The sequence below is a fragment of the Primulina eburnea genome, chromosome 1, assembly GCF_022965805.1.
Source record: "Primulina eburnea isolate SZY01 chromosome 1, ASM2296580v1, whole genome shotgun sequence".
Taxonomy (NCBI): Eukaryota; Viridiplantae; Streptophyta; class Magnoliopsida; order Lamiales; family Gesneriaceae; genus Primulina; species Primulina eburnea.
In genome coordinates, this window is record NC_133101.1 from 56,189,634 (window position 1) to 56,216,465 (window position 26,832).

Genomic DNA, 26,832 nt, shown 5'->3' on the forward strand with positions numbered 1-26,832 from the left:
TTTGGCATAAATAATTATTTTAATTTACAACTCAATAATTATTCTAATTATGCCAAAATTACCGGATAATTAATTACAGGGCCTTACAATCGCTAAACCATAATTTCGTTTCATAACCAGATTTAACTCAAAGCTTAATAACTTTTTCTCAAACTCGGACCACGGCTTACTAGATCCTAATCCACCCTTGTGAGCCACTGTCTAACCCACACAAGACCACGGTCCAGCCTCTTCCTTCAGCCCTATCCAAACCGCATGTTTTCCACATGATTTACGCCGCTGCCCAATTTTACCCCGAGCCACCTTCGACCAGGCAATAGCAAAACCAACACCAGCCCTTTAGACATCTTCTTAGGACCCTACTGGAACCCTCACGCACCAGCTCCCGCGCACCGCCCCCATGTGCCGTCTTTCCCCCTTTTTTCCCCAAACCGTGCACCCTAGACCACGAACCGAGCCCTCAACGCTTCCCTATCATTCTACCCTTGTTTCCAACCATGCTAGGACTCGCTAGGACCATGAAACGACCCAAAACATGGCCTATATCACGGCTGGAAAGCCGCACGTGGCCCCTCCCTTGCAAGAACCAAAACCGAAACCTACACATGCGATAATATTAACAGAGGCTCGACGCTTTCCCTTCTCATTCCAGCCCCCTTCTAGCCTACATAAAACTCTATTTAGGACTTCTAAACATCATCTTCCTTCCCTTAATGGCAGCAAGTCCCTATGAATCATAACGCGACTCAAACGTGCATTAAAAACTTCGAAACTTCAAAATAAATTATTCAAAACGTTAATAAAACTTGATCATCATGTTTTTCATTTAAAATGTCATAAACATGCATAATATGGTTTGAACAATACAAAAAAAAAAGGTTTAGAATGTGTCTTTGCGTTTAAAATACTTGAAATATGAATATCGAAACGGTGGAGCGTCGATAACTAACGGAATACAATTTCTATCGAAGCGGTGGAACGTCGATAATTAACGCCAAGATTTGCCCATGCATATATAGGACCCACTTTTTTTTTTAAATTGTATGTGTGACAAGATCTTACCCGTTGAAATGAAGTGAGGGTAGTGTCCACATAAGTAGGATCTCATCTACCCATCTCGAACAATGCATGCCTTTTTTCCCCTCTTTATCATTCCACCAAAACTTATGGCAAGCTTGTTCTATATCTTTGCACATGGAATCAGGATTTAGGACAATACATCGCCTAAGATGGTATAGCTTGCAACACCCATTTTAAAAGTATTTCTCGTCCTCTCAGAAAGAATAATTTTTAAGACCAACCCTACATCCTATGACTGATTTGCTCACACAAATAAGCAAATTAAAGATGTTTACTTCTCAAAGGAAATGTGGGCAATCCGAAATAAAGCTCATGGCTCTTCATCAGCTCATTTGTGATAACACTCCTAATATCAGCAACAATATGTGAATTAGTACTTAGACTGAATGTAAATATAAATTTATTATAGTTAACCATTTACCCAAATGCTCTTTCATATAGTTGTAAACAATTCCGCACATGTACATATTCCTTTCTCGTCGTCCTAAAAAACACAAAGCTTTCATCAGCAAATAAGATATGTGAGATAATAGAGTTGACCGCTGCAATCTTAACTCATTTAAATAATCATCAATCCACAACCTTAGTGATAATCGAAGACAGGCCTTGTGCACATATGACAAAGAGGTAAGGGGAATGATGGTCGCCTAGACGAATTCCTCGCTCCGGATGAATAACACAAAAAATGGACGGGTTAGTACGGAGTGAATAAGTTATTGAAGTAACACATCTCATAATAAAACTAGCATAGTCTTGTGCAAACCAATTTAAGCATATCAACTTTTAAACAAGCTCTATTCAATCTCACATATATGCTTTGATCATATTGAATTTGAGGGTCACATAACCGGATTTAAATTTTTTGTTGTTTCTAATCAAATACTTACATTCAACTCTAATAATCACGTTATCCAAAATCAAACCATTAGAGATAAAATCACTTTGATAAGAATCAATAACCTGATCAAGATTCGATCTAAAACGATTCGTGATTGCACGTAACACAATCTTATAACAAGTGTTGTATAGACTAGTAAGTCAATAATCTTTTCAAAGTTGATGGCTCCCGGATTTTTTGGAATCAAAGTGATAAGAGTATTATTACATTCTTTTGGATCACCCTGGTAATTAAGAATCGGAACAAGAGTTGAAGTAATATCTCGCCAATAATATAGTGATAATTATATTAATTATTATTACTATTGTTAGTCACAATTATTATAATATGATATATTTGATATATAATATAATCATAAGAATAATTTGGTTTTTTAAAATATTCAAATAAGATGCTAACTAATTTTTTTAAAATAAAAATTATCAGAATTAAGCCCCGAGCGATTTCGTGCCACAAATAGTTCAATAATTATTGAGTAAATCTGTTGTGAGACGGTCTACGGGTCAACCTTACCAATATTCACAATAAAAAGTAATACTTTTAGCATAAAAAGTAATATTTTTTCATGGATGATCCAAATAAGATATCCGTCTCACAAAATAAGACCCGTGAAACCGTCTTTGACAAATTTTTACCATAATTATTATACTTAGGTCTAAGTCACAAATTTCCACCTATAAAATCCTCTATAATTGAAAATAAACAATATTAATTAATTAAATTAAGCCACATAGAAAGAAAACATGGGAAAAATAAATTGTGGAACGGCATTTGTGTGGCCTCGACTAAACCTCCATTCTATCTCCTCCCGATTATCTGACACTACCTTCCTACAATCTAAATCCTCACCAATCTTGTCGTTAAACTGCGAATCGTACGCTTTTTTCCTCTACTGATTTCGCTGAAACTAGCCTGAGTTTTTACGTTTGAGGTGTTGCGAGCGCTTGTTAGTTTGATTTCAGCTGCAGAATTGGATTTTTTCTGAGTTTTTTGTTGGAGGGGGGTGTTTTGATGAACATCTGAGCTACCGATGCTTCGGAATGGTGATGGCTTCTGGTTCTTCAATGGCAGGTTCATTTTTACTTTGCGCCTTTGATTTTTCGTTTGCTATATGTTTTGATGGAATGTTTGTTGTTAACTTTTATGGTTTGGGATGGTTTGTACTTTTTTGGAATTTATCGATGTCAGATAACTTGCTGCTGTTTGATTGAGGATTTTATGGGGTTTTTTGGAACTTTGGCCGTGTGAAATTTTTTTTTTAAAAAATCTCTGATTTGTTATGAATATGATGATTTTGTTGGAATTTGTTGATTTGGAATAAGTTGTTGTTGGTTCTTTGGCATGCTTGATTGAGAATTTCTTTTTTTTTTTTCGCATTTTGGCAGTTTCTTTAGAATGCGTAAATGCGTGTAAGTTTTGGAAAGGAGATGGGAGTGGAAAATATGATTGCAGTATGATTTCATGTGCTTCTAAAGCTCCAAGAGTGCTCACTGGATTTCTCGCAAGCACCGCGCATCCTCCTCAGGCATCAGGAAGAGTTATAATAAGAAACCACATCTTATGTGTGAGCATTGTTTTGAAATTTTATTTTGTAGAATCTACTTTGTATTTCCTATTCCCTAATCATTAATCCATATTTGGTTACATGGGCCCAAAATTGTAGTACTAGGAACGTAGCCCGGACACAAGGCTTACTTTTAACAGCAGTAAGAGTTGAAATAGTAGTTAGTCCATTGCCCCGTGGCCAAAATCTAATCTGGAAGGCATTTTTTTCCACCTAACTTTGTTTCTAATTGTGGCTAAATGTTTAATTATATTTTCCAGATCTGTCAAGTTCATCATTGGAGAAGATGGTCTTCAAACGAAGCCTCAGATTTTGTTACTCCCCCTAAGTTTATAACCTCAACTATCGCACACTTTACTGGCAGCAAATGGAAGTTACGTTATTCTCCATCTTCATCTTCCGAATCGTACGAAGTTTCCCCTGATAGCTTGTGGGAGGTAAGCGATGCCATTAAAATTTTTAAAGTGGATAACCACTACAGAAGCATCTGAAATGAAATGAGTTTTTTAGTCTGATTTCAAATTTTTTAGATGGATACATATGATATAAAGATTTAGAATTATTGCTGACTTGAAATGCCAAGTGTAACATCTGGTCTTATCAATCTGTGATTTGATCCCATTAAAGAACTAGACTGTTTGAACTCAAAGAATGACCAATCTGTTGTCTCCTGTGTCTTAAACCTCAAATAGATTGGTGTTTGCATGAATTAAATTATCTCAGCTAATGCAATTATTGGTGAAACACTGAAACTATAGGAATCAAAAAACTTGATGAAGCTAAAAGAATCTATGTTTAAGTGAATTATGATTGTCTGAGCTATAGCCAATCTATCAATAGATGCTTTATATATTCAATGCTTACTTTTCGCTAAGGGGGATACTGATATAGTGAATAGTTTATATATCTGAAATCAGTCTTATTACATTATTTTTCTAATGTTTTTATTGTCTCAGGATCTCTCTCGTAGTATCTCATATCTTCCATCTGAGGAACTGGAATTGGTTCGTAAGGCACTGAATGTAAGTTTCTGATAATCTTCTTTTATCACTTCATAATTCTAATTTTGTTATTCTCTGTTCGCTGTGTTCATTATGTGTTCTTACCTTGCATTTCCTTTAATTTTCCTGTTGCCTTTTGTATCTTTTTTATCTTGATAGTGCACTGACTTCTATGGTTTATATACTTATGGAAACTTGTAATGCCAACATTTAGCAATTCATACATTTTCAAACGTGTATGTCAATTATTTTGTAGTTGGCTTTTGAGGCTCATGATGGCCAAAAGAGGCGCAGTGGGGAGCCTTTTATTATTCATCCAGTTGCAGTTGCTCAAATTCTCGGAGAACTTGTGAGTTACACTTTTAATTTTTCCCAATTTAGTGCTAGCACACTGATTTCTTTCTCACGTTACTTTGTTCAACTGTGATTGATTTTTAATGTCGACCTATGTAATTTTAGGAATTAGATTGGGAGTCAATAGCTGCTGGTTTGTTGCATGATACTGTGGAAGATACAAATCTTGTTACTTTTGAAAGAATAGAAGAAGATTTTGGCATATCTGTTCGCCGCATTGTTGAAGGGGAGACAAAGGTTTTTTAACACGCTTATATCCTCTGACTTAAACTTTTCATGTTAATAGGGGTCTTGAAGGTATTCGTGTCCTATTTCTTTGGCTGATATCAAGGTTGTGAAATTAGTTATCTGGGCTTTTATGTTATAGTCTATAGTGATGTTGAGTAATTAATACTCTATTGTGATTTTTTATCGCATCCAGGTATCCAAACTTGGGAAATTCAAGTCAAAGAATGAGAGTCATTCCATTCAAGATGTGAAAGCTGATGATCTCCGCCAGATGTTTCTTGCCATGACCGAAGAGGTTATTTTCCCTTGTCCGTGGAAATAAATCTAAAGGTTTTACATCTTTATGACACGAAAGCCTCTGACAACAGAAACTTTTGGTGCACCAGGTCCGTGTTATAATAGTCAAATTAGCTGACAGATTACATAACATGAGAACTCTCTCACATATGCCTCCACACAAGCAGGTAATTTAGTTGGTTGCAGTCTTGTAGATAATTAAATAGTATCCAATATGTTATTTTGATTCTATTTTCTATATTTCTTTGAGACGTCCAGTCCAGCATAGCTATGGAGACACTTCAAGTTTTTGCTCCTCTGGCGAAACTGCTTGGAATTTATCAAATAAAGGTTAGCCATTTGCACTTTGTCGATCATATTATAACATCCTAAACATTCTGAATCTATATTTGATATTCCATCTTTGTATTTAGACTTCTTAAATTCGTAATTGACTTAGCATTCTGGCATCAGTTTGTCTCCTTAGTCCTTTATGTTTCTGTCTCAAGTAATTACATGGTCTTTTCTTGATTCAATTTCCATTTGTGTTTATAGCATTAATTCCATTACGATTTTTTAGTTAGATGCTGCATCTCTTGGTAGTAGGTTTATGATGACTCGTGCTGGCAATTTCACTTTCACTGTTTCGAAGCAGTAATTTTAGAAACAATACTCACTGCAATTTCACCACTCATTTGAGTAATTCCTTTTCATACCCATTTCAGTGAGCACCTCATTTATAATAAAGTATTTTCATATGTTGCACTTTTTAGTGGTAAGGGAATGATTGGTAAGCTTCTTGTTGTCTTCTATACTTGTTTAAGCACTTGCACAACCTAAAGTGCTCTCTGTTACCCAACAAAACTGTCATAAAGATCATTAGGTGCATGACTACCACTTAGCCCTGGGCCACTGTCATCAGAAATGATAAATGGCACAAAAGCTATCTCATTTTAAATGTCAAAACTTTGATCCTTCCTCTCTAATGCTTATTATGATTTGAAAATAATCAGCAATTGAGATGGTGGAATTTAATACACAAAAACAACTATATACCTTGGTGTAGCCTCTTTGGGCTTTATTCTAGCAGACTCAAGATCACTTATTTCTCTTCTTTAGACACAAGTACTCCTGGTCTGCATACTGCTTCAGTTTCTTGTATGCATGACCCTGTCTTCTCACATGATGACATTGTCTTTCTATGATTATTCACCCTTCTATTTTCTGAGTTTTTCTTGTGTAATTTTCTACTTCTTGCAGTCTGAACTTGAAAATTTGGCCTTTATGTATACAAACCCTCAAGATTATGCTAAGGTCAATAGAAGATTGGCGGAACTTTATCATGAACATGAAAAAGACCTCAAAGAGGTGATTTTGCCTTTTATTTGAATTTCCACAAGATTCAGTGCTGCAGTACTGCATTTTGAATGTCTCCTTCTGTGCCTTTCAATTTGTAGCAATTGCAATCAGGTAATTTTCTACTTATTCATCCTTTCTCATTAGGCAAACACAATATTGAAGAAGAGGATTGAGGATGATCAGTTCTTAGACCTTATGAGTGTGAAAACTGAAGTTCGGCCTGTATGTAAAGAACCGTACAGGTAATCATAAGCTGCTATTATTCTTGTGAATGTGTTTATTAGACTAAATTGTGGCTGGGGGGGTAAGTTTGTGTTTCCTTTTTTTCTTCTTTACCTTAGAGCTATGTCCAGCCAGAGCCTTATTGCTTCAAACTCTTAATACTGACATAAGGGTCTGGGTTTGATGTGCAACTACTTCTTATTGGATTTCATATATTATGACTGATTATAATGCTGTGATGACTCAGTTCTTTTGTTTTATATTCAGCATCTATAAAGCTGCTCTTAAATCTAAAAGCTCCATAAGTGAAGTTAACCAGATCGCACAGGTTTATCATTATAGTAGTTTTAATATCCACATTGATATTCCAATATCTATGCTCATTCGTGTAAATATTTTGATCACCAGCTTCGAATCATAATAAAACCAAAACCATGTGTTGGAGTTGGACCTTTGTGTAACGCGCAACAGGTGAATGTTTAGTTGCTCTTATATAATAATCTTCCAATTTCAACTGGGTGCTTATTTTCTTTACTAAAATTTCTGCAACAGATATGCTACCATGTGCTTGGCCTTGTGCATGGAATTTGGACCCCTATCCCTCGAGCGGTATGTCTTAGTAATCTCTGGTATATGAGACTTGCTTAGCATATGATGTCATTTTTCTTTTTTCGCGGTGACAGATGAAGGATTATATCGCCACGCCGAAGCCTAACGGCTATCAAAGTCTTCATACTACAGTGATTCCCTTTCTGTATGAGAGTATGTTTAGGCTGGAGGTTCAGGTTTGTCATTGTCCTAATTTAACTTATTTGTTCTTTTTATGTGTTTTCTTGTATCATTTGCATTTAAATATAATTTACTTATTTATGACAGATTATTTACTTGTTCTTTTATGGGTGTAATCTTTGTGGATTGATATCTTTCTGTATTTCTTTGGCAGATTAGGACCGAAGAGATGGATTTAATTTCTGAAAGAGGGATTGCAGCACATTATAGTGGGAAAGTTTTTGTGAATGGTGTGGTTGGGATCCCGAATGGCAATAGCTCTGGAGGGAAAGCGATTTGCCTCAACAATGCTAGTATTGCTCTCAGGGTAGAATAGATTTGCCTTTGCAGTCTCGTATCTGTTAAACTTTTTTCTTCGGTACATTTTCAGTTAAAAAGTCCATTAATGATCCAATACTAAGTTTTATGGTCTTTTTTTAACCTACAGATAGGTTGGCTTAATGCAATTAGGGAATGGCAAGAGGAATTCGTTGGAAATATGAGCTCTAGGGAATTTGTCGATACTATCACTAGGGATCTTTTAGGCAGTCGTGTGTTTGTATTTACACCAAGGGGCGAGGTTAGAGGATCATAAATAGTTATGCTTGAATTGGATTTTCATAGTTATCACCATTACTTATTGAGTTCTACAACACTGCCTACAGATTAAAAATTTGCCCATGGGGGCAACTGTAACTGATTATGCATATATGATCCACACTGAAATTGGGAACAAAATGGTGGCTGCTAAGGTATAGCGACTTGCTTATTGTCCTTGGCTTACCTTTTATTTTAATTACTTCATTTCTTAGAGTTCTTATCTTTCTGAAATCTTTCGTCTGAAGGTCAATGGTAATCTTGTCTCTCCCTCGCATGTGCTTGCGAATGCTGAAGTTGTGGAGATTATCACCTATAACGTGAGTCGATTTGAAAGTTTGGCTTTGTTCTTACGCCTTTCTAGATTCATTCTATTGCTTCTCTAATTAATAGCTGGCAAGCATCATAATTAGTTCATTTGAAGAAAGATTTGTATTCTCTTGGAGCTTTACGTGTTTGAAAGTTTGGGTACATTGTCTGATACTTTAATCTCATAATACTGCTTTCACATTTAGATCTATTCTGAAAAACTAGTTTTATCTCTATCTTCCTCTAACATTGACTATTCTTGGTCTTTTTGTAAATCTTATATCATTACCCCAAAGACAGAGTTAGTTCATCCATAGCTAATGCATTTTTCTGTATCAGGGACTCTCTAGTAAATCTGCCTTTCAGAGACATAAGCAGTGGCTGGAACATGCAAAAACACGCAGTGCCCGACACAAGATTATTAAAGTAGGTTTATCTTTGGATTAGTTTCTATCAATACTCTCAAGCTAAATTAAAAAGGAAGTAAATAAACAAATTACTAGAATGCGAGTAAATTGGAAATCAGATTGTTCCACGAACGCTATTAATCTAGTTGTTTCCTATTATCTCAGTTTCTGAGGGAGCAAGCCGCACTGTCAGAAACTGAAATAACTGCTGATTCGGTGAAGCAATTTGTTGCTGAATCTGAAGGGGATAGTGAAGTGGAAGAAGTTGTGAATCATTCTAAAGGTGCTAAACACACGTGGGAGAAAATTTTGAGGAATGTGATGCAAATTGCATCTGCAAAGACAAGTAATGAAGATATCTTTCAACTTGAGAAGGGTTCCATTCCGAAAGTTAATGGGAAACATAGCAAAAGTATGTTGAACGTGAGCTTGAAGGCTAAAGGAGAGGTGCTTTCTCAAGGTAATGGTGTCGCCAAGATGATACTTGCCAATATTCCATTGTACAGGGAAGTATTGCCCACCTTAGAGGACTGGCAAGCTAGCAAGATTATTGCGTGGCACAATCTGGATGGGAACTCAATCCAGTGGCTGTCCATTGTCTGCTTAGATCGAAGAGGTACTTCTGTAGCTATGCTACTTAATTTTGTGTTGTTTTTGTTAATTGTTCATGTTCTGGAATGAAATTTCTCAACGATGAGGCTTTAGAGTATGTGAATAGCAATTTTTTTAACATGGAATGGAATAGGTTTTTATAATATTTTCTGGGCTCATAGTCTGTGAAATCCAATTGAAGTATTGATGTGCAAAATGATTATCAGGCATGATGGCAGATGTTACATCAGCTCTGGCAGCTGAAGGAATTACCATATGTTCTTGTGCTGTGAGTTCAGATGAATAATAATATTGTGACGTTTTTCAGTTCTAGACATCAAATTCCTTGAGCTTTACATTTCTTTATCTTGTCACCATGTTAACATTGACAGGCGGAACTTGACCGAAAGAAGGGAATGGGGGTCATGCTTTTTCATGTTGAAGCAAGTTTTGATGATTTGGTAGGCTTAAATGTTTCACATTCAAGTGCTAGTCGTTCAATATTCACTAGTAATCACCCTTTTTCCTCTTTTAATCAGGCCAGTGCATGTTCGAAGGTGGATCTAATTCTTGGTGTTTTGGGATGGTCAACGGGTTGCAGCTGGCTGAGCCAAAGAGAAAACCAACAGCTTCTAGAGTGCTAGCCTGGTTCCCCAACATGCATAATTAATTGCTGAAAACAGGGATAAATTTTTGTACGTGGGATTTTTGTTTTAGGAAATTCAGATCCTTTGCTCTGATCGATTATGTCCAAATCTAACAAGCATCCAAATCAGATTTAAAGGCTAGCAGACCACGGGGTTGAGGGTCTGTGTACAGAACGAAGAGTGGTAGCATAGTAGTAGTAAAACGGCAGTATACGTGTAAATGGATTTGGAAGATTAAGAAATCGTCCAACATAAATTGATGGCCTTATATTACGTGTATATTCAAAGTTTTCAGATCTGGTCTCTTTTCAAAACATTTTGATTGATGGTTGAAGAATTTGGGGAAGTTGATTCATTATAGCTTGACTTCATATTTGTTATTTCCAAGTATGTTGATGTGATCACTACATATCTCGAGCTTCTTTTAGTGCTCCAATCTATTCTGAGGCTAAAAAACGGGCGGCAATTTTTTCTGTAATGGTTATTATTGACATTCCTTGTCCAGATTTGTTAAAAGGGTATCCACAACTTTCGATCGAGGATTCTAAACTCGAGAACAATATCCATTACTCATGAAAATTATAATTCAGTGGATCAAAATCTACTATCGTGTACCTAGAAATTCTTATGCAGCCGTGTCCTTGCTTAGTTTCGGAGGTTAGCTACAATATCTTATTGCGGTACATATAGACTGAGCTGACTATTTAACAATCATGGATTTAGACAGAACAATGGTCAATAAGACAACGAAGCAGAATTTGTCAAATGATAGGCCAAAGAACCAAGAACATGAGACGGATGACAGCACGGGGATTGCCAAGAGAAGGGCCTTGCGTGTGCCTGGATTTGTTGGATAACCCTTCAGTGTTGCCAGATCCACCGCATGCCTCTCAATAAAAGCTTTTGCTGAGTTGCATCTGCCATTCATAATCTTGGTGTTGTCAGCAATGATCTTATCTGGGTTGCGTTCATATTTCCCTCGTTTCACCGTTGTATCTTCTTGAATCTTTCCTTCTATTTCTCGATTGACAAGCTTTTCTTGTTGAGTTTCGATGGATGGTTCCTGAATTGCGGCTGGCCAAACGCCTCCCCCTCCCAAATTGGATTCCATGGAGGTATCTACAGTTCCTTCTGTGTTTTGTTCTGTCTCATTTGATAAATCTTCATCACCATCTGTTCCATCAATGATATTGTCTTCATCTTCCGCTGTGGCAATACCTGTATCCATTGTTTCAGATGAGTCCTCAACCTCATCTTCAGTGTCTTTGTGCTGGCAAAATGACATTTCAATTTCTTCGTTTACCGCATCATCGTCTGCAGCTTCCATTTCTTCAGGGGAAATCGGCTCATCTTCAGGAAAATTCACTGCCAAAATTTGCACATCCTCCTTGTCAGAATCTCCGAGTTGCCTGTTCTCTGGAGTTGAATGATCAATGTAACCCTTTTCTTCAATGTTCTCTTCGCATTGCGCGTCTTCTTTTTCTTCCACACCCATCTGTGGGACGATTTCTTCATCAGGTTCATTACATTTCTCGCGTTCTTGGATCAAATGTTCCTCTATGTGTTCAAGCTGATCATCTTCATCCTGCTGGATAGCTTCACCATGATGAATTATTTCCTGCAGGTCACTGGACAAGAAATCTTGTTTCTCATCATCATCAACACTTTTGCGTTTGCTGGTAGAACTTCCAACCACCGGCAAACCACTTTCTTGCCCATCCTTACCGTGTTCTAGAACGAAGGTTCCTTCTTCGCTAAATTTCAAACCAATTACAGGCACATAATTTCCATTGCTTTTCTTTGCGTCTTCAGATTTCACCTCATGGATTTCTCCCATCGATTCAATTTCTCTATCATCCCCACCTTCTCCTTCTGCTTCCACTTCCTCAAAATGTTTACATTCTTTCCTAGTACCATTTTCATCAATGACTTCTTCCCCCGATGGCTGAATTTTCACCTGGTGTACCGTCGTATTCTCGATCTCAAGTGTTTTCTGTTCCTGTGCTGGTAAATGGGACACACCTCCATTAGAAATTGCACCCTTTTCTGGTCTCTCGGGAGTGATAGAGCAGAGAATTTGCTCGCTTGTCTCGCTATCACAAACAGCAACTCCATTGATTTCAGTCCTGTACTTCTCATGCTGTAGAAATTTACTTTATAATTGGAACAATAAAATCAAGTCCGTTTCCACAAATGTTCATTGTTAAACGTTCATCTAGATCATAACGGCTTAATAGGGATTTGGATCCTTTACTGTTGAAGCATTTGGTACTGTGCAATTTTTACATGAGATGATCACGTGATCATTTGTGGACATCATATGAGATAAATTTAAAAAAGTTATCAGATTAAAAAATACGTCTTCAACACAGTAGAGTGAGATCCAAATACGCTTTAATAGCAAGTAATAAATAATATTCATGTCGAAGAACAGACTTACCAAAACCAAGCTCTGACTGCCATTCTTGAACTCAATTTCTTTGGTTGTTTCACTATTTCAATTCAATTCAAAATCATTAAAAAAAAAACCCTTTATCTTCATCACTACGCATGATTACTGCTCAAATAATAATCAAGAAAAATAAAATCACAAGTATGCTAACCTTGAATGCTTATCAGCATCAAGACAAGTGAACTGCTCCTTTTCGCTAGCTTCATTTTCTCGTTCATCCTTCTTGTTCACCGCCGCAAATGGTAGTGGTAGGTGGTGGAATACGGGTGTTCCGGCGACTGTTGTCGCGGGAACCACCCTGTCTCATCTTCCCAATTATAAACGCCGAGGCGAAAGCGGCGGCGGCCAACGCGCCACCCAACAGAACAACTCCTCCAATTCCTCCACGGCCGTGTGCAGAGACTTTCCCGATATTCACGACGACTTGCTTCTTTTCTGGAGCATGGCTCGGTCTCTTCAGTTCCTCCATCACAATAATCTACTTCTTCTTCACTTTCTTTTTATGATTATACGAGCGGATAAAATTGTGTATCACCTCCCAACTTCTGGGACGTGAATCTTTGTTCGCTTTCTCAGAGCTGATTCGTTTCGGGATTCCCGATGCGCTTTTCGCGCGAGCGAGCCAATGAGCTGGTATACTAGAGAGTACTTGGATATTTCGGAGTTCGACGCGGACGCCGGATTTGACCTTTTCTGTTTCTCCATTTTCATTTATTTATATTGAAAATGAATAAGAAATTGTTCCTTAATCCTAAACCTCTCAAGTCCCAACTAAATAGGTGAAATGGCAAACATAACATTTTTATTTGTGATATGATATTAATAATTTATTTGTTTATTTTCTAATAAAAATTCTATTTATTTCTCGTGGTTGTTTGTTGTTAGTTTGAAGAAAAACCCTTTAATAATTTTCTCAAAACATATGTTAATTAGCAATATAATGAAGAGTATGTCTCTTGTGAGACGGTCTCATAAAAACGACTCGTGAGATCGTCTCACACAAATTTTTACCTCTAATGAATGTTTCCAAATCCAAACAACCGCAATGGCCACTCATTTATGAAGTGAAGTTAGGGTTAGGATGGGTAGGTCACGTTCATTGAATGACGAGACGTTACATTGTTCTAACAACCCCTTGAATATGACAACCTCACGGGAGGAAGCATACCCTTCATGGTGCATATGAATCTTGTTTCATTAAATTTCGACAAAATTTTTTGTGATACGATGTTTTACCGATCGTATTTTGTGAGACAAATCTTTTATTTGAGTCATTCATGAAAAAATATTATTTTTTATGTTAATAATATTACTTTTTATTGTGAATATTGACAGAGTTGACCCATCTCACTATAGATATAAATCGAATCAGCCAGTGTTACAGATTTAAATCGATAAGTTCGTCTCACAATTTATCTTCTAAAAATAATCGTCAGAATTTGAAATTCATTATCAAGTGGATTTGTCAAACAAACCAATGAATTTTTTTTAATGATTTTTAAATCCATAACTTCAAATTCATTCATATAAATATACAATCTAATTTTTTTTCTTTAATGAGTAATTTTCGTTAAATTTTCTTTTCATGATAGAATTTAGAGTTAGTTAGTTGAGTATGTATATTGTGATACGGTCTCACGAATCTTTATCTATGAGATTAGTCAACTCTACCGATATTCACAATAAAAAGTAATACTTTTAGCATAAGTAATAATAATTTTCATGGATGACCCAAATAAAAGATTCTGTCTCACAAAATACGACTCGTGAGTCCTGCTACCGAAATTATATATAAATTTTGTATAATTTTGAAATTATATGATATTAGTTCGGATTGATCAATTTTAATTATTAAAAGATTTTAGAGTTTAAAATTTTAGTTTGGGCAAAACTATATTTCTGACTCTGCTACCGAAAACATGTATGCTCAATAATGCTCCTTAGAGAAAGTGTTGATACCCGAGTGAATAAAAGATATATTAGGATACGATTTGAAGTCTTTGGCTTATATTTTTATTTAGCCAAGGACCATTCTTCGGGTATGAGTAAGTCAATGGTCGTAAATTTGGTACTATTTTTTTTAATGCAAAGATCAAATTTATTGAATTTGTATAGTCAAATATGTTGGTCAAAACCTACTTAATGAGCATTGTTATGTTAGAATACAAAGAATATTGACTAAATTATATCACATACTTGTTAGTGGCAACTATCATAATCTATAATGAAACATATAAGTAATTAGGAACTTTTGACCTGTTTTACTTCGAGATTATCAATACATACTTGTAGTAGGTCAGTTGTGCAACGGGTCGATTCGGTTTATATATACGATAAAAATTTATTTATTTTTTACTCGAATTAATATGTATATGTTAACATAAAAAAATAACGATTTTCATTTAAATCAGCATATGTCATATACAGTATTCCTTCCTAACATAAAAATGATATATTTTATTTTAAAATAATATTTTAGATATAAAATGTAATATTTTTAGTGGATCGAGTTGGGTTAGGTCGAGTTGGGTCGGAAATCTGTCTCACGATATTAACACAAACTTTTGAAAAAAGAGTATGTCTTGTGAGACAGTCTCACGAATCTTTATCAATGAGACGAGTTAACCCTACCGATATTCACAATAAAAAGTAATACTCTTAGCATAAAAATAATAATTTTTCATATATTACCCAAATAAGACATCTATCTCACAAAATACGACCCGTAAGACTCTCTCACACAAGTTTTTACCTTGAAAAAAAAAAGGAAAATGGGAAAATAAAACACACAAAAAGAAGATAATTGTATCTTTTAATTACTTCACTCTTCTTTCTTTTGCAAGCAGAAAAATGATAAAAAAATTAACTTTTTCATGTTGTCTGACACGAATATAATAAGACATGTTCTGAAATGTCCTCTATGTAAAATAATAGATATTAGGCCCAAAAGTATCGAAAATGTTTTTTGTCAGCCGTCACAAAGCCCAAAATTAATGGGCCCTCATCAGGATGTATTATTTCTTATATTAAAATATTATTTCTTATAAAATGTAAAATACGTGTAGTTGCCAAAGGTGTAAAATGATTGACTACTCAGTGCCACGAGTTTTTGTAATCAACTCGAAAATTATTTGATTTGTTTTTTGTGAGTCGAAATTATTTGTTCAATAATTCACAAACATTAATATTTTAATAATATAATATAGTTATATATATATTAAATAAATATATTTCGAGTTTTTCGTATATTTATTTTCGAACGCGATGAAGATGAGTAGTTCCACAGTCCCTTTTTCAAAACCTCTCTAATATTTTTATGTGTTTTGGCGCAACTTGGACAATATATTACCACTCCGACAGACTGTGATGATTTTGTGCAATTTCTAATCACAAGCTTAAGATAATTTTATACAGTTTTAATTTTTACCCTCTTAAATAAATGTTGGTTTAACTTTATTTTTTTATCCACTTGTCATAAAATATATAATTATCACGTTCTTAATGGAATATTAAAAAATTTGACACCGAGGACAACTAGCAAAAGCTATAATGCACGTACATTGACATTTAGAGGACGTTTGGTAAATCTAACACGCTAAAAATTCTTCTTTTAAAAGATAAAAAATATATCTTTAAAAAATATATAAACTTAAAAATTATTTTTTAAATCTAAAATTTTTGTTTTTTATTTCTGTTTTATTTTTCTGTAAAAAAAATAAAAATATAATTTTTTTATTATTTTTTTATAAAATAACTCTTAAAAAATTAGAATTATTTAAATATTTTTTGGCAAAAACTTGTGTGAAACATGGAGTATTTTGTGAGACAAATATATTAGAGTAGGTCTCATGTGAGACCGTCTCACGAATCACAATCTGTGAGACAGGTCAACCCTACTCATATTCACAATAAAAAGTAATACTCTTAGCATAAAAAGTAATACTTTTTCATGGATGATCCAAATAAAGATCCGTCTCACAAAATACGACCCGTGAGACCGTCTCACACAAGTTTTTGCCAATATCTTATGAGTGAGTCTCATGTGAGACCGTCTCACGGGTCATAATCCGTGAGACAGGTCAATCCTACCCATATTCACAATAAAAAGTAATATTTTTTCATGGATGACCTAAATAAGAGATCCATCTCATAAATACGACTCGTGAGACCGTCTTATACAAGTTTTTGTCATATCGTATTTGGGTTATCAATAAAAAATATTATTTTTTATTGTGAATATCGGTAGAGTTGAGCAATCTCCCAATTAAATATTCGTGATCATCTCACTAAAGACCTACTCATATTTTTATGCTACACTTTCTCGATTTCCGGACTCAACTTTAATATATTAAATATTAAATATAACTATGTAAGAACATGCAATGAATTTGGATTTGTTCTTATCTTTTTTAAATTTTTTATTATATATAAAAATAAATAAATTACGGTGGCCCTTCTCCTTTCCCTTGTGTATATATGTCTGTATATATACCCGCGAAAACCAATTCCTTCCCTTCATACATGCTTGCTTGCTGACTCGCATATAGTATAAGCAATTCTTCGTTAAGTTCTGCTTCTTGTTTTTTCGTTCATATATATAATCATCAAGAATGTGTGGCGGTGCAATACTCTCAGGCATCATTCCCGGACGCCGCCGTGAGTCGGCCGTTGGTAGCTGTCCCACCTCCGCCGACTTCTGGTCTGCTACTGCTTCTTTCACCCGAGATGTCTCCTCCTCATCTCTCAAAAGATCTAAACCTATTAGAGGTACGTAAGTAAACTTGTCAGATTTTGTAATATATGTTATTTGGTATAATTTAAACAAGGGATTGATTGGGAACAGGTGATGAACAAGTGGAGAAGTCTGTTGTGACGAAGAAGCAAAGGAAAAACCTCTACAGGGGGATCAGGCAGAGGCCATGGGGGAAATGGGCGGCGGAAATCCGTGACCCGAGGAAAGGGGTTAGGGTTTGGTTAGGCACGTACAATACCGCTGAAGAAGCTGCCCGAGCTTACGATCGAGAGGCCCGGAAGATCAGAGGGAAGAAAGCTAAAGTCAATTTCCCCAATCAAGACCATGATTATTCCACCCTCCTGTGTAATGATTTCAACTCCGAGGAATTGGAAAGGTACGATAATGAGTTTCTCTCCAAGAATCACAGTGAAGAAGAAGTAAACTCCGCGGTCGATGGAAATTGTGATGGCAGTAGTAAACCAGAGGCGGTTGAGGCGGAGGCTACGGAGGAAGAAGACGAGCTCCAGAAGCTTTCCGAGGAGCTGACGGCTTATGAAAATTACATGAGTTTCTACCAATTACCGTATGTTGATGGGCAATCTGCGACGGCAGCGGCGGCCACTATTCCGCCACCGGAGACGGTGGAGCTGTGGAGCTTCGATGAAGTCACTTCTCCGGTCTCGCTTGAACGGATATTTCCCCTATAATATGTTTTTAACTAATATAATATTAATTTTTATTTTTGTTTAGAAATTTTGATTAAATATGTGACGGCTAATGTCTTTGTAATATATTATCATGTGAAATAAATTATAATTCCTTGCACTCCAAAATTGACAACATTTTTTCTAATTTTAACGTTTATTTATAAATTTGTGATTGAATAAAATTATTTGATTCATGAATTTTACGTGCTAAAAAAATTGAAATTAAGCTATTACTGGAATTTTACCTTTGGTTCTCGAAATTTCAGGTTTTATGAAAATTCTCATAATTACCAATGGATAATTTTATTCTTGATGATGTGCTTTAGAAGTTTAATTTTTTTAAAAATAATATAAAAATTCTAATAATTAACATAATAATAATAATAATAATAATAATAATCGATATAAAATTATAGATAAAACGTCAAAAAGTATTTCGGGTGTGTTAGGTGATTGAGGGCGAGAACAAGATATACCACCAGCGCCCCTGGTTTTTCCCAGTACCACCAATCGCGCCCACAGCTTAGGCTGTAATAAATTAGAATCATTATGGGAAAAGATACAGAAAAATATATATCGAATAATTTATTTTATAAAATTACTATACCGAGACTCGTCAGGTTAAAACATACACCTGTTGCCTTAATTTTAATTTAAAGTTGCTATACTCAATGTTTGTGTGTGTATAATATATATAAACAAAAATTTATGTGAGACGGTCTCACGGGTCGTATTTGTCAGACAGATATCTATTTGGGTCATTAATGAAAAAATATTACGTTTTATGCTACAAGTATTACTTTTTATAGTGAAAATGAGTAAAGTTGATCGGTCTCACAGATAAAGATCTGTGAGATCGTCTCACAAGAGACTTACTAATATATATATATATATATATATATATATATACATATTACTACACCGACGTAAGTGTTACGTGCTTGTACAATATTATTTTATAATTCATTTATTTATATTTAAACGAGTATCAAAATGTGTTATAGAAAATAGTGAGAGATGATATATTAATTAAAAAACAAATAGAAAAAAAAAGAAAGAAAGAAAAAACCAAAGTAAGAGTTGACCAACAACTTTTGGTTAGGAAACAAAAATTTTATTCGCTAAACTATGTGTCATTTAAACTAATTTTAAGGTAAAAATTTGTGTGAGACGGTCTTACGAGTTGTATTTTGTGAAATATATATCTTATTTAGGTCATCCATGAAAAAATATTACTTTTTATGTTAAGAGTATTACTTTTTATTGTGAATATCGGTAGAGTTGATCCGTCTCACAGATAACGATTCGTGAGACCGTCTCATAAGAGACCTACTCAACTCTTAACACTTTATTAATATATAATAATTAAAACAGAACATGACACCAAAAATTAGTTACTTGTCTCATACTTAATAATATAATATAGATATATAATTTATGATAATCTGATTTTTATTTTTTTAAAATTGAAATCCAACAGTAACATCAAGATAATAAATGTTAAATAATGTTAAAGATATATCGACATTTACAATCGCGATATATTTATTCGATATATAATGAGATTTTAACTTAAAAAAATTCTCCATGTTTATTCAATTTGAATAAAAGAAATTTTTCTTTTTTATTTCTTTTGAGAGAGAAGTTAAATTTCATAAATATTAGTTTAAATTTGCTCACATTGTGTGTTATGTTCCAAAGTAAAAAAGAAAAATGAAATATGTTGACGCAAATTGACATTTTATGATGTATAAGTTCATTTTTGTATAGTAAGATTTCACCATGATGTAAAAAATACATGTGAATGATAAGGCAATTCGGAAATGAATAAGTTTAAATGGTATCGAATTGGATCCCAAATTGACGGGTTAACCTTTTTGATTCGCGAAGATTACTCGTTTATCAAAAAAATGAGTTAATTGTGTCAGATTCAAATATTATTGACCAAATCGGTCAATAATATAGACATGAATATAAGAATCGATGTACTGTAATATCACGGATAAATCTTACATAATTGGAGATATTGCATATTATTGAGAATAATTGCTTGTGGGGATTAAACTCAAAATAAACTGGAGGAAGAATGCTCTATTGATAAACAACTTTGGCTAATAACAGTGTGTTTGGCAACTCGGATTTGGGAGTATTTCATGGGATTTGGATTTAAAAATCCTATTTTTACTGTTTGGTAAGATGTTAAAAAAAAAAGATTTGGATTTGCTTAGGATTTCATGGATTTCATGGGATTTCAACAAGTATATCCAAATCCCATCAAATTTGATAAGATTTGGTGGGATTTGGATTTTAAAAACATAAAATTACTTTTTTATCCAACACATCATTCTCCACCAAAATTTTATAAGGGTAGTTTAGTAAAATTTTAAAATTCCAAATTCGAATCTTTTTTTCTCCAAACAAGAAATAGATTCGTAAATACCATTTTTAAATTTTAAACCAAACACCAAATAGAATTCCAAATACTTGAATTTCCAAATCCAATTCCAAATCCAATTCCAAATTCCACAAAATCCTCTCAAATCCTGGTCGCCAAACACACTGTAAATAACCTTATAAAGATTAACTGAAAATCAGAAAAAGTAACCACTAAGTAACGATGCTATTTGAAAGAGTCAAATGAAAAACAAACTATCCTACTTAATAGCAATTATTCAAACTAAATAATAACACTTTAAAACCCTCCTTTAAACTAATTGCTAACAACAATTAGTTTACATCAGGAACTTCACGAACACCCAACATTTCTCTCAGCTTTAGAAATAAGTCCAGCTTGATTGGTTTGGTCATCACGTCTGCAATTTGATCTTGAGTGCCACAATAAACCAGCTCCACAACTCCTTCTCTTGTAAGATCACGCAGAAGGTGAAAGCGTACATCTGTGTTTACTTCGTCCATGCATTACAGGATTTTTTGAAAGTTTAATTGTTGAGCTATTGTCACAAAACACAGTAGTACAATTACTTTGTTTGTGACTTAGCTTCTCCAAGATCCTCCTCATCCAGACAGCTTGACTGGCACAAGATGCTGCAGCTATGAATTCAGCTTCAGTTGTGGAGAGTGAGACAATAGGTTGTTTTTTTGAGGACCAAGATACAGCTCCAGAACTCAACATAAATACATACCCTGATGTACTTTTCCTATCTTCAAAATCACCAGCATAATCACTATCAGTAAAAGCAATTAATTCTTTGTTCCCTCCATTCTTGTAGAATATCCCGAGATTTGTTGTGCCTCTCAAGTATCTTAACACCCTTTTCGCAACCTGTAGGTGAAGCTCAGTTGGTTGTCCCATGTATCTACTAATTAAGTTAACCACAAACATCAAGTCAGGTCGAGTTGTCGTTAAATACATGAGACTTCCTACCAATTTGTAATGCCCGAGAATTAATTCCTGTAATCAGACGGTGATTAATTGATATGACTGAGATTATACGAAAGTGAATGATGTAGCCGGGCCATTGCGAGACCAGATTGGGGCAAAGTATACTAATTACACGAGTGTTGGACAGAAGTAGTGGCGCCCGAGCGGTAGATGACGACCGCCCGAGCGCCAATTTTCAACAAGAACAAGTTCGGACAGAGAAGGTGGCGCCCGGGCGGTAGTTTTTGACCTCCCGAGCGCCAAGGGTACATTTCGAAAGGCTTGGGCAGAAAGGGTCGCGCCCGAGCGGTAAATTATTACCGCCCGAGCGCCGACCAAGATGAAGAAAAGATGCCACGTTTCTTTTACATGCAAGTTTGTATATATATATATATATATATATATATATATATATATATATATATATATATATATATATATATATATATATATACATGTACGATTCTTGCTTCAGAGGTAAGAAAGAAAAGAGAATTTCATCCGAAAATCCTTACGCCTTTTGTGAGAAATCCGTCCGTCTGTTTTTGAATCCGATTATAGTACTGTGTTCCCATCAACGCAGGCTACAACTGGACGTAAGTTTTGTTACGTTTTGACAAGATTTGAATTTATGATATTGTCAGAATTGAATATGATTCAGATATAGTGTTCCTGCTACAATAAATATTATAGAATTGAAGTCAGATTGAAGAACAGATTGTTTCTGTATTTGTTATGATTTTCGAAAGATATTGACAGAGATTCGATATCAGATTTGTGTTATCGTTGAGATTAGGAGTTATGTCAGTATTGATTATGAGTTTTGGTATTATATCTGTGATGTTTGGATTGACGGGATTATCGAGACAATATTATTATACCGTCGAAAACATCAGTTGATTGATATTGATCAGAGTCGGTATTGATTTAGATTGTATTATGATACCGTATGTCGATTGACATTGATCAGAGTATATTTTGATTTAAATATTGATCAGAGCATGTTCCGGATTGGGTTATCTATTGATATTGTGACTGTTCAATATTGTGATTACCAGATTTGGGAATGGACCGAGATAGAGTCGGGAATTCTTCTTCATCTTCTGAACGAGAAGAGAAAGGTATAAGTCAATGTGGTATTGGGAGATAGACTTGAGTCGGTTTAGACTTGGGTTTCCCTAAATCACATACTTTACTTTATTGCATTGATATTTGCATTGATTGATTGATATACTTGTTTTCTGAAGTTATAGATTACAGGTATTAGAAGAGTAATCTTATGACAGAAGTGCCGTTAGTGGTGGGATCACCACGGGCACATTACACGATGTCATAAGATGGTGTATTGGCGGTTGTGCCAAAGACTGTCACTGGATGTTGGTTATCGATGTGGATAGATTGATAGCTTCTTCTATTACTGTTAGTTGATATTATATCGATGTGGATAGATGTATAGCTTATTCTATTACTGTTGATTGATATTATATCGATGTGGATAGATTCATCGTTCCTTCTATTACTGTTAATCGATGTTATATCGATGTGGATAGAATCGGACTTTGTTCTATTACTGGTAATCGATATCATATCAATGTGAATAGAATCAAGGCTTGCTCTATTACTGTTAATCGATAATATATCAATGTGGATAGAATCAGGGCTTCGTCTATTACTGTTAATCGATACTGTATCGGTGTGGATAGAACTGGAGTCTTTTCTATTACTGTTAATCGATACTATATCGGCGTGGATAGAACTGGAGTCTTTTCTATTACTGTTAGTCGATATATGAATACCAACTTCTGGAATCGGGATCCCTAGACTAGGATTGAGTCTAGTCTGAATTTTGTAGCTACGAGTATAGTTGACAGTGTGTTATTGATTATGTTTCAGATTCGTTACATATTGTTGATACCTGATTACATGCTTTATATTTGTTATATGATTGCATGTTTCATTGATTTATACTGGGAGTTATTCTCACCGGTGTATCCGGCTGTTGTCTTGTCTGTATGTGTACTTGACAACAGGTGGGACAGGTTCAGGGTCGAGGAGATGAGGAGAGATCGAGTTAGAGTGGAGACTTCGGACTTTGATCTGAGATAGGGTTTGAACAATTGATATTAGATGTTAAACTCTAGTTTGAATAAATGTTTTGTAATACAGGATTTGTATTTTATATACTGAGATGTATATATGTTTTATTTCACTACGTTCCGCAATTTAAAAAGAAAAAATTTTAGACCATGTTTTATAATTGATTAATTAGTCACAATGATGATTAAGAACTTGATTAGCGTCCGGGTCCCCACACAATTGCTTGAAGAATGTTGCATCCACCTTGACACCATTTTCATCTTTGAAGATTTTGTAACCTGGAACAATTGGATTGTGGACAGAGTTGCTCTCCTCCATCCTAAATCTTTTCAACACATCTAAAGCATATTTCTTTTGACTGATATAGATGCCATCAGTACTCTGCAACACTTCAACTCCAAGGAAATACTTCATCTTTCCCAAATCTGTCATATCGAATTCACGCATCATAGAATTCTTGAACTCATGAGACATTGAATCATCATTTCCAGTATAAATGAGATCATCAACATACAAGCTAACAATTAAAATTTTATCTTCATTGCTTGTTTTGACGAACAAAGTGTGCTCGTTGTGACATTTCTCAAAGCCTTCATTCTGAAAATGTGCTTCTATACGACTAAACCAAGCTCGTGGAGCTTGTTTAAGCCCGTATAAAGCCTTTTGTAGCTTGTATACTTTATGAAGATCGTTCTTCTGCTCATAGCCCCTTGGTTGCTCAACAAACACCTCTTCACTTATCTCTCCATGAAGAAAAGCTGATTTCACATCTAATTGATAAATTTTCCAACCTTTTTGAGCTGCAAGTGCAATAATCATTCGAACCGTGTCCATTCTTGCCACCGGAGCAAAAACTTCCGTGTAATCAACTCCATGTTCTTGCACATAGCCTTTTGCTACAAGTCGTGCCTTGTACTTGTCTATCTTCCGATGTTCATTAAGTTTTGTTTTTTAAACCCACTTGACACCAATCTTCTTTGCACCTGTAGGTAAATTAGTTAGCACCCAAGTATCATTCTTTTCTATGGCATTTATTTCAGAGTCCATGGCAGCTCTCCACTTTGCACTTTTTACTGCTTCTTCAAAAGAAAAAGGATCTGCAGAAACAGTAAACAAAGCTAGATTAGTCTCTACTTCATCTTCAGACAAACCTTGACCCATTTCATAATCCCTCATCCAATAAGGCGGCCTCCTAATTCTTTCTTCTTCAGAGTGAGGTGGACTTGCTTCATTTCGGGAACCTGAAGAATCATTATTCTCAACCTCTTCTGTACTACTGCCATCTTCGTTCTCCACTTCATCTTCATTATTCATTGCAACATCTTCCTCATTATCTCCCCATTCCAATACAGTTGCCACTTGTTCTTCATAGCTCTTATCCCAATCCCAATATTTGTTTTCTTCAAAAATTACATCCCTGCTAACGACAATCTTTTTGGCAATTGGATCATAGAGCCTGTAAGCTTTAGATTCTTCCCTAAGTCCTAACAACACACAAGTAAAACTCTTGTCGTCAAGCTTGGTTCTCTTGGCATCAGGTACATGAACATGTGAGATGCATCCAAATACCCGAAAATGTTCAATTGAAGGTTTTACTCCACTCCATGCTTCCTCTGGAGTCATATTCTTTACTGCAAGAGTAGGACTTCGATTTAAAACATATACTGTCCAATTTGCAGCTTCTGGCCAAAATGTTTTTGGAATCTTTTTCTCTGAAATCATACTTCGGACCATGTTCATGATGGTTCGATTCTTCCTCTCTGCAACTCCATTTTGTTGCGGAGTGTAAGCTGCTGTCAATTGTCTTTTGACGCCATTTTCTTTACAAAAATCATTGAAATCTTGTGAAGTGAACTCCCCTCCACGATCAGTACGCAAACACTTAATATGAGAACCTGTTTCTTTCTCAACACAACTTTTAAAAAATTTGAATGTACCTAAAGCTTCAGATTTTTCAACCAAGAAGTAAATCCATGTCTTTCGACTAAAATCATCAATGAAAGTAATTAGATACCTCTTCTTGCTATTTGAGACAGGTGTGATCGGGCCACATATGTCGGCATGGATGAGTTGAAGTTTTTGGAAGGCTCTCCAGGTGCCTTTTTTTGGAATTGTGTCCCTATGTTGTTTTCCAATCATGCAGTCAGTGCACACACTTTTTTAGGCTTCAAACTTTGGCAATCCATGCACCATTTCTTTGCGTTGAAGAATGTTCAAGCCTTTGTGACTTAAATGTCCATATCTGCAGTGCCAAAGATGTGATAAATCTTGTACCGCCGAGTGAAAACAAACTGGTTTCTTTGGTTGTGATGCTGCTGACAGAATAAACATTCTATTGGCAGTCATTTCTGCTTGAATAATCAAGCCCTTCTCTGGATGATAAATTCTACACCTGTCATATTGAATAAGAATTGCTAGACCTTTCTCTTGCAACTGCCCAATGCTTAATAAATTGTTTTTCAAGTCAGGCACAAAATACATATCATTGACTACATGATTGAATTCATTCACTTTCAGCCTTATATTACCTTTCCCCATTACTATCATCTTTGAGTTGTTTCCCAACTTCACCGTCTGCCTAAATTTGCTATCGAAGTCGCAGAAAAGGGCTTTATCTCCACTCATATGGTTGCTACAACCTGAATCTAGGAACCAAACATCATCGTTTGTGGCTTCATCATCTTCAATGTAAGACATCAACAACGTCAATTCTTCATCTTCGAGTTCAGCATAATTGGCCTCTTTTTCCAAACTTGGCCACTCATATTGAAAGTGTCCAAGCTTGTGACACTTGTAGCACTCCACGACAGCTTTATTGAAGGAATGACGACCTCGGCCTCTCCCTCTTCCTCGAAAAGATCCTTGACCACGACCTCGTCCTCCTGTTCTTTCCTCAGAAGTTACCTTCAGCGCCTGCTCTTCTCCTTTGTGCCTATTAAACTTCTGCTCATGAACAATCAACGAACTTTGCAGTTCATCAATTGATAGGCTATCAATATCCTTTGATTCTTCAATAGAGCAAACAATATAGTTGAATTTTTCACTCAATGAACAGAATTTTTTTCAACTACAGTAACATCTCTCATTTGTTCACCATGGACCCTCATCTTATTGACAACAGACATCACTCTTGAGAAATAATCAGAAACACTCTCACC

The 26,832-nt window shown here is 35.2% G+C and overlaps 3 protein-coding genes across 3 annotated transcripts; 2 read left to right on the forward strand and 1 right to left on the reverse strand.

The window, feature by feature from the left end:
• The first annotated feature begins 2,728 nt into the window (after positions 1-2,728).
• Positions 2,729-10,595, forward strand: LOC140832385 (putative GTP diphosphokinase RSH1, chloroplastic). The gene is made up of 24 exons (XM_073196389.1): positions 2,729-3,049; positions 3,364-3,542; positions 3,803-3,979; positions 4,499-4,564; positions 4,800-4,892; positions 5,003-5,134; positions 5,319-5,420; positions 5,512-5,589; positions 5,681-5,752; positions 6,662-6,769; positions 6,905-7,002; positions 7,250-7,310; positions 7,391-7,453; positions 7,535-7,591; positions 7,666-7,767; positions 7,926-8,078; positions 8,199-8,330; positions 8,416-8,502; positions 8,596-8,667; positions 8,996-9,082; positions 9,229-9,679; positions 9,882-9,943; positions 10,047-10,115; positions 10,194-10,595. Exons 1-24 carry the CDS (start codon positions 3,019-3,021, stop codon positions 10,296-10,298), a joined length of 2,637 nt encoding a protein of 878 aa, XP_073052490.1. The 5' UTR covers positions 2,729-3,018; the 3' UTR covers positions 10,299-10,595.
• Positions 10,596-10,847: 252 nt separating this feature from the next.
• Positions 10,848-13,466, reverse strand: LOC140832393 (uncharacterized). The gene is made up of 3 exons (XM_073196400.1): positions 12,905-13,466; positions 12,742-12,793; positions 10,848-12,441 (listed from the first exon to the last, which is right to left on the reverse strand). Exon 3 carries the CDS (start codon positions 12,136-12,138, stop codon positions 11,002-11,004), a length of 1,137 nt encoding a protein of 378 aa, XP_073052501.1. The 5' UTR covers positions 12,139-12,441; positions 12,742-12,793; positions 12,905-13,466; the 3' UTR covers positions 10,848-11,001.
• Positions 13,467-17,251: 3,785 nt separating this feature from the next.
• Positions 17,252-18,313, forward strand: LOC140812785 (ethylene-responsive transcription factor ERF071-like). The gene is made up of 2 exons (XM_073171144.1): positions 17,252-17,520; positions 17,597-18,313. The coding sequence occupies exons 1-2, from the start codon at positions 17,364-17,366 to the stop codon at positions 18,193-18,195; spliced, it is 756 nt and encodes a 251-aa protein (XP_073027245.1). The 5' UTR covers positions 17,252-17,363; the 3' UTR covers positions 18,196-18,313.
• The last annotated feature ends 8,519 nt before the right edge of the window (positions 18,314-26,832 follow it).

What these genes read in the sequence shown, in the direction of transcription:
- LOC140832385 (XM_073196389.1), top strand. Translation starts at nt 3,019, where the DNA reads ATGGTGATGGCTTCTGGTTCTTCAATGGCAG. An exon ending in TTCTGGTTCTTCAATGGCAG is followed by an intron (nt 3,050 to 3,363) that starts GTTCATTTTTAC and finishes GCATTTTGGCAG; the next exon opens with TTTCTTTAGAATGCGTAAAT. An exon ending in GTATGTAAAGAACCGTACAG is followed by an intron (nt 7,003 to 7,249) that starts GTAATCATAAGC and finishes TTTTATATTCAG; the next exon opens with CATCTATAAAGCTGCTCTTA.
- LOC140832393 (XM_073196400.1), bottom strand. Translation starts at nt 12,138, where the DNA reads ATGGGAGAAATCCATGAGGTGAAATCTGAAGACGCAAAGAAAAGCAAT.
- LOC140812785 (XM_073171144.1), top strand. Translation starts at nt 17,364, where the DNA reads ATGTGTGGCGGTGCAATACTCTCAGGCATCATTCCCGGACGCCGCCGT. An exon ending in AAGATCTAAACCTATTAGAG is followed by an intron (nt 17,521 to 17,596) that starts GTACGTAAGTAA and finishes GATTGGGAACAG; the next exon opens with GTGATGAACAAGTGGAGAAG.